The sequence below is a fragment of the Opisthorchis viverrini genome, assembly GCF_000715545.1.
Source record: "Opisthorchis viverrini unplaced genomic scaffold opera_v5_205, whole genome shotgun sequence".
Lineage (NCBI taxonomy): Eukaryota > Metazoa > Platyhelminthes > Trematoda > Opisthorchiida > Opisthorchiidae > Opisthorchis > Opisthorchis viverrini.
This window is the reverse complement of record NW_008751865.1, coordinates 666619-677743: the sequence shown is the minus strand read 5'-3', so window position 1 is coordinate 677743 and position 11125 is coordinate 666619. Positions and strand designations below refer to the sequence as shown.

The following is an 11125-nucleotide window of genomic DNA, read 5'->3' as shown; positions in this document are numbered from 1 at the left end:
TACAACTTCCAAGATACGTAAAACGCTCCACAACTTCCAGTACCTCTCCCTGGATTGTAAGTGGCGTGTTCAGTGACTGCACGTCCACAAGCATGACCTTACACTTTGTGGGTGCAAAGTGCATACCAAAGGACGGGATGACTTTAGTAAGTTCATCCAAAAACACCTGCACCTTCTCCTCCTCTTCGAACATGAGAACGATATCGTTTGCATATTCCAGATCAACAAAGTTTTCTTCACAGACTATCTGTACCCCGGAGTTTTGGAGACCCTTCAGCGTTCGTCACATTATTTCATCGATCACAAAGTTGAAAAGGAATGGGGAAATTGTGCATCCCTGACGGACACCACTTTGTGTAGAGATACAACGAGGCGATTATATCACATTGATGGGTACCTATTTTTTCAGTTTTCTTTGCGAGGTTACCAAATATCAAACTTGGTGGCTCGCAAAACTCACTTTGTGACGAGTTTTCATCCGCCAAACTTCTGTATGACCACTCCTTCCTTCATCTGCTGTACCCAAAGTAAAGAGGCTTTTCTCTTCCAGGACCGTGGGCAAACTGCTCTACGAAGTGTTCAGCCCATCCTTCAAAACGACGTTACCCCTTCACAGAGGTTCGTTCACCAATATCCGGACAGGGTGATCGGATTAGCTTGGATCAAGCGCGATTGGTTCTCTTTATGAAGGCTTTCTCCACTTCTTAGACCTTCGTTTCCACCAGCGCTTTCGGGGAGCGAGCAGCCATGGCACTGATTTTCACAAGTACTTTTCTATATTTGGTAACTGTGTCATCAAGGTGACACCAGATTCTCGTTATGAACGTGTTGATCTGACCAGGTGGATCAAGTTGGGTTCGCTACATTCGGCCATACTCTTCCGCGACAGTTCACGACCGACTTTGCCCCAGTTGTGTCTCACTAGACAGGTGAAAGTGCCGGAGTTCCCTCAATCTAATGAGCGCACGAATGCATGCGACCGGCGAAGTGGACTCATTTGGAAATTCAGCCGCTGTTAATGGGCAAGGTTGCTTATAAGTAGTATAGAGAAGTGTCCTACAATATCTTGGACATCGTACCAACTGAAACGTGAGGCAGTTGATGTGAAGCACCATTGGGTTCCCTAACGAGAGCACTATTAGGCTGGTTCACCTAGAATTCAAAAATGAAAAATCGATTTTGTGGTTTTAGCTGCGAGACATTTGTCTGCCTGATGTGAGCAGTCGTTTTAATTTATTTTTTGTCAAATTATGAAATGACGAATGCACACCGGTGAACCACAGGAGCAGTATACTACTGACAAGGCTGCTGAAATCTCTTCGACAGCTCACGACCCGTTTCGCCCTTCTTGAGGCTCATTAGACAGACGCGGTCCCCAAGTTTCCATTAACATTGTGTTCTACTTGAGCCCAAATTGGACTGTTTTCGAGTAATACACTCATTTGCAAATCAATTCGGTTTTCACGAGAGACTCAATTGAATCTCTCGTTTATCATGTTCTCCAGCTGAATGTGCTGCGCACAAGCCGCCCCATGATTCAGTTGGCACGATATTCGAGATATCACAGTATCATTTCATAAAGGAAACTACTCACAAGGTTGCTGAAAACTCTCCGACAGCCCACGACCAATTCCGCCCTTCCACTTCGGGCTCATCAGGCAGACGCAGTCCCCAAGTTTACGATATCTGCGATACCTCGAATATCGTACCAACTGAGGCGGCCCTCGCGGAGTCTTTCCTGAAAACCAAGTTGATATGCAAATGAGTGCATTTGTTGAGACAAGGCATGTTCAAATCCATCTCTGGAAGGCCGTATCACATTCGATTCTATCATTACTACTGTACAGTTAGAACATCATATTATAAATATTTAGGGTTTTTGTGGGCAGCGAATCGAAATACGGGAAATGTCTAGTTTGCGTAAACCTACTGCCCAAGAATACTTTTCTTCCAAGATGCTATGTAACCTTCCAAATGTCAGCTCAGTTTCAAATGCTTTAAAACGAAAGGCGTTTACCTTCAATGACCACGTCATTAGTGTGGTAAGGTCGAACCTGTTTTGAGGCCCTCTTCTAAGCACCATGGCAACCAACCCGGTTCTTTCAGACCATCGCTAGCGTGCAATTTCTTGCCTCAGGGGGGAGAGGCGAAGACGACGGCGTGGCACAACTGGTGTAACGGTGGTACTACTGATGAGGAGGCACGCGAGCAGTATGTGTTGTTCGTGGAATTTCGCTTTGCATCTCTTGAAAACGGGAGATCTGTTGTGGAATTTGTGGAGTCGCTTTGTAGCATTTGCCTGGATTTGAGCGATGAATGATAGGAGTTAATGAATATCCAGGAAAGTTTAAGAAGACGCGTTCAGGAGAAGACGGATGTCCAGTTTTTGTAAATAAGATGCAAATGAGAGTTTTGCTTCCCTGTCCAATGGTCTGTAACTGGTCAGTTGGCATTTTCTAATAAATAACTTCGTAATGGGATAGGTCGGTATGGATAGTAAAGGAGGTAATCAAAGCAAGAAAGAACTGTGAGAAACGGATTAAACGATACGGCGAAATACCTGGTTGATTACGGTGGGCTGGTAAAGGGGACTAGATACTCAGTGGTACCGCGTTAAAGGATTAATCGAACCTCTGAAATTTCTATTAAGCCCCAGGAAATTGCCCCACAGTAATCCACGGATACCAGTTGGTTACCAGTCCGACTGTCGACGTCAGATGTCACAAACAATTTTGAAAACTTCTTCCTTCTTCTTGCTTCATTTTCCCAGAGTTAAATTTGTCCAAAGTTGACTTTTAATGGCCAATATCTGATGCCGCGATGTGGAACCAAAACGGTACTGGTTTCCAACGCACCGCACCGTCATAAAGATCTGTACACCATTCAGTTGGGAGGTGTTCCGGACACACTGAGTAGTCATCGTTTCAGAACGGTTTAGTAAACAATCAGCTAACACAAAAGTTCCGTCATACCATTGGAATAAGTTACCAGGTTGACCGAGTTTTAAGGCAGTCAGTCGAGGAGAATCCTGACAACTAGCCGACTTGACCAGTGTTTGATGTCAGTCCGAAGTTCTCGATTGTTGGAGAGAGTCAAGGACTCGGCAGCGGCAAAGCATGTACCAGATGCTGAGCAAAGAACATATTTGGGAAGGATGGAATCTGTGAAACAAAGCCACCAAAACGACCGGCGACCCGGGAGGTGGAAATTGCTAGACTTTATGCATTGGATGGCGTAGAACTGGCAAACGTTTGGAGAAAAATTTTAGATCAGCCGAGATGATATGAGGCGGTTTGCGGTTACCAGTGGGACTTCCATCGTTTAAAAGTACAAACCCGAGCATAATAATGTTGACTTAACCAGCTCCCCCCTGACCGACTCCAACCCAATTGTCCCGGTACCACTTACCGCACACAAACTGAGAAAATCTGACACTCAGGAGGAATACTCCATCAAGGTGTCCCAGACCCAAAAAGCGGAATTCAATCACTGTTTCAAATAACTCGCTATCCACAGGTTTATGAGTGGAGCTCCTGATTACGAAGTTTGACCGACTCAACCCAATTGTCCCGGTACCACTTACTGCACACAAACTGAGAAAATCTGACACTCAGGAGGAATACTCCATCAAGGTGTCCCAGACCCAAAAAGCGGAATTCAATCACTGTTTCAAATAACTCGCTATCCACAGGTTTATGAGTGGAGCTCCTGATTACGAAGTTAGTTGCGATACTTGTTTCTAGGCCCAGACAAGCCTGAAGTCTTTTTCAGCCATCAGGCTTTTGAACTGAGTTTAAATGACGCGCGTCAATTTTCCTGGGGGAGTGCAGTGACCACCGGAACATCAGTTGCTTCACGTTTCGGGTAAAGCGTCTCACTGAAGCATGTTTGTAGCGCTGATTGCAGCAGATGTTCGGGTGTGATCTGATTGGACGCCCAGAGATGGCTGTAAGTGGGGTGCTGCCGTGCGTGCATTCGTGCGCACATCATGGGTAGGCACGCACATCGCGCGTTGGCTCGCACGTGGTGCGTAAGTGCATTTGTAGGAGTCATTATGCGTGCTGACGTGCATGCCTCCGTGCGTACACACTTGTGCCTTACTCGGACGTCTGCACAGATGCGTGCAGGCAATGCCGCAAGTACGTACCTACTAAAAGTATCAACACGACCAAACGCATGTGACAATGTAACAAAACATAATTTTACTAGTTTTTTAGACCAAAAATTCTCCCCAACCCCCAAACAGTAGTTTGACCACTAAGCCTTTATTTGTATTCGTCTTGGATTGATGAAGTAACTGCCCCGGGAGCGATCGAATCTTAAGCCCTTCAAATTCATGTTTTGTCACGGTCAAATCGCACATGACGTTAGCGTAACTTCGAAAAAACGATCATTGGGCGCGTGATATCTGACTTGCCTACGTCGACAGTTGTTTCTTGCTAAACATCTGTGCCATTCACTCACCAGGAAGAATTTGTTGACAAAAGTACGCCCAATTCCTTTTGTCGTAAAGTGCCCTCTCTTTGCACTTTGTGCGTACACAGTCGCATTCCTGTCACATTTTTAGAGCGAGGGGATCAAATAAACATTTGTTACGGCACTGAAAGAGGTGACAAGGAGAGAGTACGGGTGGGAAACTAAAACTTTCTGTCTACGGATGTAGGTGCTACATTTACCCAATGGGCTTTCACCACTGAGCAAAATGTCGCCAGAACGCTGTAATTGATGCTGAGTATAACTCCTCACGTTCAGAGGCTACCAATTCGAATCATCGGTTTCCTTGTTACTCTTTCTACGACAGCCATAAATATTCATTCTCGATCGATTACTCACAAGCAGAATAGAGTGGAGTTTTGCCGAGCAAAACAAAGCGACTTCGTGATTTTTACCAGTGAATACTAATTAAGGGGTAAAAATTGTTGAGTTTCTGTTTCATCCAAGCGGGTTCTGACGTCAAGCGAATTTGAAGATGGTCCACTTTCAAGTCCATTGTAGTTTTGTGCACTGAAAGCCTTCACCAACACAAAAAGCAGTGGTCTTGTCTTGGTTCTGTTTTATATCTTGTAGTCCGTTGATCCAAGCAGACGGACCTTGTCGTTGACGATATGGGTTACGCAATTTGTTCAGGCATGCAGAAGCTTTTTTGAGCAGGATTCTGCAACGTTAGTGTTCACCTGATCCAAGCTCAACAACGCAGAAAAAGCGATGAAAGTTCGTATCTGACCTGGTCACTGCAACAGGCATTTCATCAATAAGGTTCATTCAGCGCGTCCCAACCGTTTCATCATCATCATCATCATCCGAACCATCATCATCAACATCATCTGCATCCTCTTCATCATCCACATCATCAGCATCCTCCTCCTCCTCCTCCTCCTCCTCCTCATCATCATCATCATCATCATCATCATCCGAACCATCATCATCACCATCATAATCGTCATCATCATCATCATCATCATCATCATCATCATCATCATCATCATCATCATCATCATCATCATTATCATCGTCGACGGCATGACACCGTTGCTTCGCTGCCGTGAAAGTGTCCTTGATCAGGCGTGATAAAATCCGTCTGTCCGCGAGCGGTTTAATTGTCTAGCAAGGTTTCTGTCCCAGTTTCTAGGCGCCACTTACCCGTAAATGCTATTTCGACAGCAGGATACACTTCAAGAGTCTTGACAGAGTTTTAAGTAAGCTTCAGAGCTAATTCCACCGACCTTCCCATCGTTTTTCAAATCAGAAATGTGGCCTGACAAATTGAGATTTCGGCGGCACGCTTGGTGTTTGAGGATACGTCCTCGATTTTACATACAAGTATCAATCGCAGAAAACTGTTCTGATGGCTTAGAGCACTTTAGTAGTTCAACGATCTTGACTATTAAACTTAGTATGCCTCGAATTTATGGATTTTCAAGCGCACAGGTAATAAAAAGCAAACTGGGTGCTTGGAACTGAACCAAAAGCCATTTCCCCTCCCTTCTCCTGTAAACCTCAGATATAGACCAATTAGAAGTAACAGTTTCGATTAAAGGCGTTCGCCATCCGAATGTGAGGTTCATTTGAAAGATCCTGAAAGTCTGACATACTGCGGTGGCCTTCCACGGGATTTTCTACAGTTCTACACCAATCTTCCCGAATAAAATCCAGTTAGTTATACATCTTGTTCTAAAACTGTCTGAACTGTCCTCGTGATGTCTTGGAAGGGTTATTGACCTTGACTTCCGTTCTTATTAGAGCCCTTCGACAGTACACATCATTGGCTGTGCGGTGTCATGAACTCCGGGCATCTGACATTCGAACCTCAACGAAGTAAGCTTAACACATCACTTATCGCGTCTGAAAGCGTTTGGGCGATGTGATTGGTTGACCGGATGTCTGAGCGATGTGATTGGTTAGCTCCGATCCAACTAATCTACTCAATAGCCAGTAGTTTCAAATCCTATTGGACCGATAGGTTTTACATCCTGAGATCTGACCAATCACACTCCGATTCGACAGTGAAGTTACCTTCGAAACTTTCAAACTGTGAACTAAATATAAGAGGCAGTTCTCACGCATTCCTCGCCTTGGTAAGCTGTGATTTTTTCAAACAAAGCAGCTTGTTATGTTGATAGTTCACCGACGATTTTATTGTCAACTATTCATCGCCAGTTCTAGTGACATGAACACTGTGCAGTTAAGTAAGCTTACATCGTATTTCAGCGATGCGCCGATGCGCAGGCGTTGGCGTGGGTGAGGCGTCCTGTCGACCAGACCGGTCTGCCCTATATGGAAAAGCGACTTCGTGAGCAATTGTGAAATTATTCGTTCTGGCAAGTCAGCTTGCGATTTTTTTCCGACTAAATTCTGCACTCGCATGTCAAGCTGCAATCAGTGGTATGACAAAACAAATCAAATACATCGCGTTCAAGTCAACACCTTGCGTTTTTTAAATATCACGCCCACCCAACTGCGAAATCAGTCGCCATTCGTTCTGCCGATCTGAGAGCAATTCAGCGAATGCTGAGCCTCCTCATAGGTTTATCTTGACAAGCGCGCCGGAGGTTGTCACAAGAGACAGTTCAAACTGTGAAGCACCCTCGATGTCAGTCCCTTACCTTGTGGGGGTATATCTGCAGTTAGATCTGTAGACAAACCCACCCGGCAACAGAGCTTGTGTGACTGATGGTCTCAAAAAAAACGCTTCAACACTCATTTGAATCAGTTTTAAATTCAATTTTCACGACATCAAACCTTCGGGTAATGTTATAATTCCGGACAGCTAAGTGATAAATGATTCATTTTGATAGGAGACCCTATTTATTACGAAAATATGTGAACGGTTATAAAAGTCAACAGAGGGTAAGCCATCCATCCAAAACTGCGTGATTCGACCTTTGTGCGTCTCGGCAATAGCGTCTCCAAGCAGGACATAAGGTTGATTCAAGGTCGAGGACAGCGCCTACCAATCAAAATGGTGAAACTAATCGCGGCTTGTCAAACATTTTTCAGCAACCTTGTGAGTAGTATGTCCTCCTCTAGAAAATCAGTAGAATAAAGCGGAATTTCTCGGATGCTCGAATCAAACAGATTAGGAAACGTGCCTTGTTAACTCGATTTGCATAAAAACGGCTAATTAGGACAGTGCTTTCCGATCTGCTTAGACAGATTGTGGTTGAACAGCCACAGAACAAGCGAGAGAGAGAGCATTTTGGCGTTTCAGATCGTTTGTCGAATAATACATAGTTGCGCTACAGTGGCCGAAATCTTAGGTTTTGTGATTCGCCTGCTTACCCAAGAAGCTCGTGTCCGAGAGAATTATGTCAAACTGCTTTGGTGTTGTCAGTCTCCATCCGTCCGAAGTAGTGAGAGACTAAGCCAGTGTCTCGGGCACCTGTATGGGCGGAAACCTTTGGTCCGTCTGGCACACATCGTCCTATTGGTGGCGCCTGATAATGCATATAATCGTTTTTATTAAAGTGTCTATCGGTGTATGGGTGAATACTACTGATGAGGCATGCGAGTAGTATGTTTCCCCGTAACTCCACTTTGCGTCTATTAGAAAGTGGGATTTATTACGGAATTTGTGGGATTGCTTGTTAGCATTCTTTTGCATTCGACTGCTAGTAAATCAATACCCAAGAAAGTTCAGGAAGACGCGTTCGAGATACTCAGTTTTTACAAACAATATGCAAGTGTGAGTTTTGCTTACCTGTCCAATAGTCTGTAGCTGTTCAGTTGGTGTTTTTTTTAATAAATAACTCCTCATCGGAGGCCTTTTTCCCTTCATCGGTAAGTGGAGTGACAAGTAGAACTACCTGGTTAAAATACCTGCATGAGTTGAAAACGGCACTTGGTACAAACTGTCAGGGAACGTTTCTGTGACACGAATTCACCTGTACTGGCCTCCGACGTTGCGACCTTGGAAGGATTGCCTTTCAATCGGTACACTGTTCTGAACGCCGACTGACCGCTTGATCCCGATCGATCAAGCATATTACAGTAACCTCATTGTGAAGTTTCCTGTGAGTAACAAACCTTGGAAGGACTACCTTTCAATCGGTACACTGTTGTGAACGCCGACTGACCACTTGATCCCGATCGATCAAGCGAATTACAGTGACCTCATTGTGAAGTTTCCTGTGAGTAACAGCTGTCTAATCGACGAACACTCACAAGCGGTGAACAGTTTGCTATGGAACTAACTCTCATGCCCACACCCCTTGATAGGTGGGCGCCACAACTAATTACTGATGAAGGGATCACTTGTAGGGGTTCCACTGATCAATATTCTGGTTCAGGCCATCCGACTCTGCTTGAGTGCTGCCCAAGACCTTAGATAGTTCCTTCTATTACATACACATATATATGGGGGGTCAAAGAATGGATTCCTTGAAACACGTTTAGTTGGCATCTCCTTCATCATATAAGAATCACTCAGCAGCTTTTAACGAAGAGGAATGGACTTTGGGGGTGAGGGGAAATCTTGTGGCTTACTCTCCAACATATTGACAATAAATTCGATGCACTCCTTCGAATGTTTGAAGGAATTTTTGAATTTTATGACAAATTACATGGCAAATAGTAAAATGAAATTACGTATCAAAGCAGTTCTTTCAGCGGATTTGCCTACTTAGGACAGATGATGTAGGTCAGTGGACCTTTTTTTATTGGGATTGATTAAAAAACGAATTTGATTGGTTCATTTTTTGCACATTGAAGAGACTGGTTTTTTCTTCGAAGAGTGATGAACAAAATCACTTAAATTGTTTCTTTTTGGGAGTTTCATAGATTCAACAAAGCTGAGACAGGTCGCCAATATGAGTCTGAGATACTACTCGGTAAATACGTAATCAACGTTTTCAATTGGGAATTTGTCCCTCCAGTGAGACCGATCTATGCTGGAAAGTCGCTGCGCTGCGGAGTTATTTATTAGAAAATGCGAACTGACCAGCTACAGACCACTGAACAGGGAAGCAAGACTCTCATTTGTCCTTTATTTACAAAAAAATGAACATCCATCTTCTCCTGAACGCGTCTTCTTGAACTTTCCTGGATATTCATTGACTGTTGCTCAAATCCAAGCAAATGCTACAGAGCGAACCCACGACGTCCGCAACAGATCTCCTTTTTCAAGAGGCGTAAAGCGAATTTACAAGAACAAAGCATACTACTCGCGTGCCTCTCCATCAGTAGTATCATGGTTACATTAGTAGTTTGAACGCTCAACCATTTTGCCACAAGTGACTGATGAGCAATATGACTGAATCGCTCTTTAGACAAGATACAACGCTTCTCATCCTTCAGCCTTCACATGTTGACTGACTCTTCGATTGAAGACTTCTCAACTGAAGCTTCCACACTTACCGCAAACTATTCGTCCTCCTAAAATACTACTCACGGACATTTTGAAAGTAGTCTACTACTCTACATGTAGAATTAGTTTGCTCCAAAAAAGCGATAAAAACTATAAAAAAATATATCGCCCCGGAAAGTTGTCCATCTTATCAAACGTTTTAGAATGTTCCGGCGATGGTTGTGAATCCTCAAGAATGAATGCTATCTGGTCACATTTAATGGATATATCTGAGTAATGTTCGCTTCTTAAACCTTTCTTTTTTTAGAAGTTCAACCATGTGCCACTTCGAAAGCATAAGCTGAGTTTTTGGACGCGAAGTGTGAAACAGTTTTGCGGAGACCGAATTACTTCCTGCCTTGGGGATTCCGACTGATCGATCGAAACAAACAACACGTTTTTTTTCAACCGGTTTATTGTTCCACACAACCCCGGGGTGAGCAGAGTTCTAGGCCTGTGATTCTGGGACGTGTATTGATCCACGATTTCTAATCAAATATATTCATCTGGGGTGAGCGAAATTCTCTGTGACGAGAAGCGGCGAATGAGTTGTTCTCAATCAGCGTGAATCGGTGTGAATCGTTAAAACAGTAAGCGGACAAGCTAAAAACTGAGGTTTAGTCCTAACAGACAAGAAGTTGTGAACATCATTCGCGTGAATTGTTTTTCAACTAATGAATCAGCCTTTATGATCATCACGTAGATATTTACTTCTACAAAGTGTTTGCCCATCTGACGAGAGTTGAAAAAAACGCTTTTCCGCTTTGCACCTGCCTGTTCCCGGATCTCAAACAATAAAAGCTGTGGTCTGTCAATCCAACAACGCCGTTAATGATTGTTTGACCTTTTACAGGAAGTCACTCATTTTTTAAGCATGTTTTGTGTCACCTGCGGATGGGCCCAAGTTTGAAATGAGGTAGCAGCCTAATCGATAGTGGTGCAATGGTGCAGGATTCGAGGGTAACCGGTTCTCGGCAAGCCCAATTTTTGACTAACTCGATTGCCAATGTTTAAGTAACAAAGATCGATGGAGTCCTGAGCACGCAGAGTTCCATAGCTTCGTGTCACTAAAACAGAAGTGCGGCTTTGTTAGTCCTCTGTCAACGAATGCAAGGACCATATGCCGATTGACCTGCTATGTGAAGCCCTGAGGGTGTCACACGTGCGCTTCCGAGCCAAAGGGATGCAAAATCTGCAAAACGCCAGTGCTCTAAACTGAGATTGCTGCGAATGGTTATCGACGCTGATGATGATGATGATGATGATGATGATGATGATGATGAT

The 11125-nt window shown here is 44.1% G+C and overlaps 1 protein-coding gene across 1 annotated transcript in view; it reads right to left on the bottom strand.

Annotated features, from left to right (window-relative positions):
* Window positions 1-5262: 5262 nt before the first annotated feature.
* T265_08247 (hypothetical protein) overlaps window positions 5263-11125 on the bottom strand; it is a gene marked incomplete at both ends in the record, with an annotated part of 13467 nt that continues 7604 nt past the window's right edge. Inside the window, 2 exons of the mRNA XM_009173994.1 lie at window positions 5263-5601; window positions 6697-6770. Coding sequence (XP_009172258.1) covers window positions 5263-5601; window positions 6697-6770 — 413 coding nt within the window. The remainder of the gene's footprint in view (window positions 5602-6696; window positions 6771-11125) is intronic.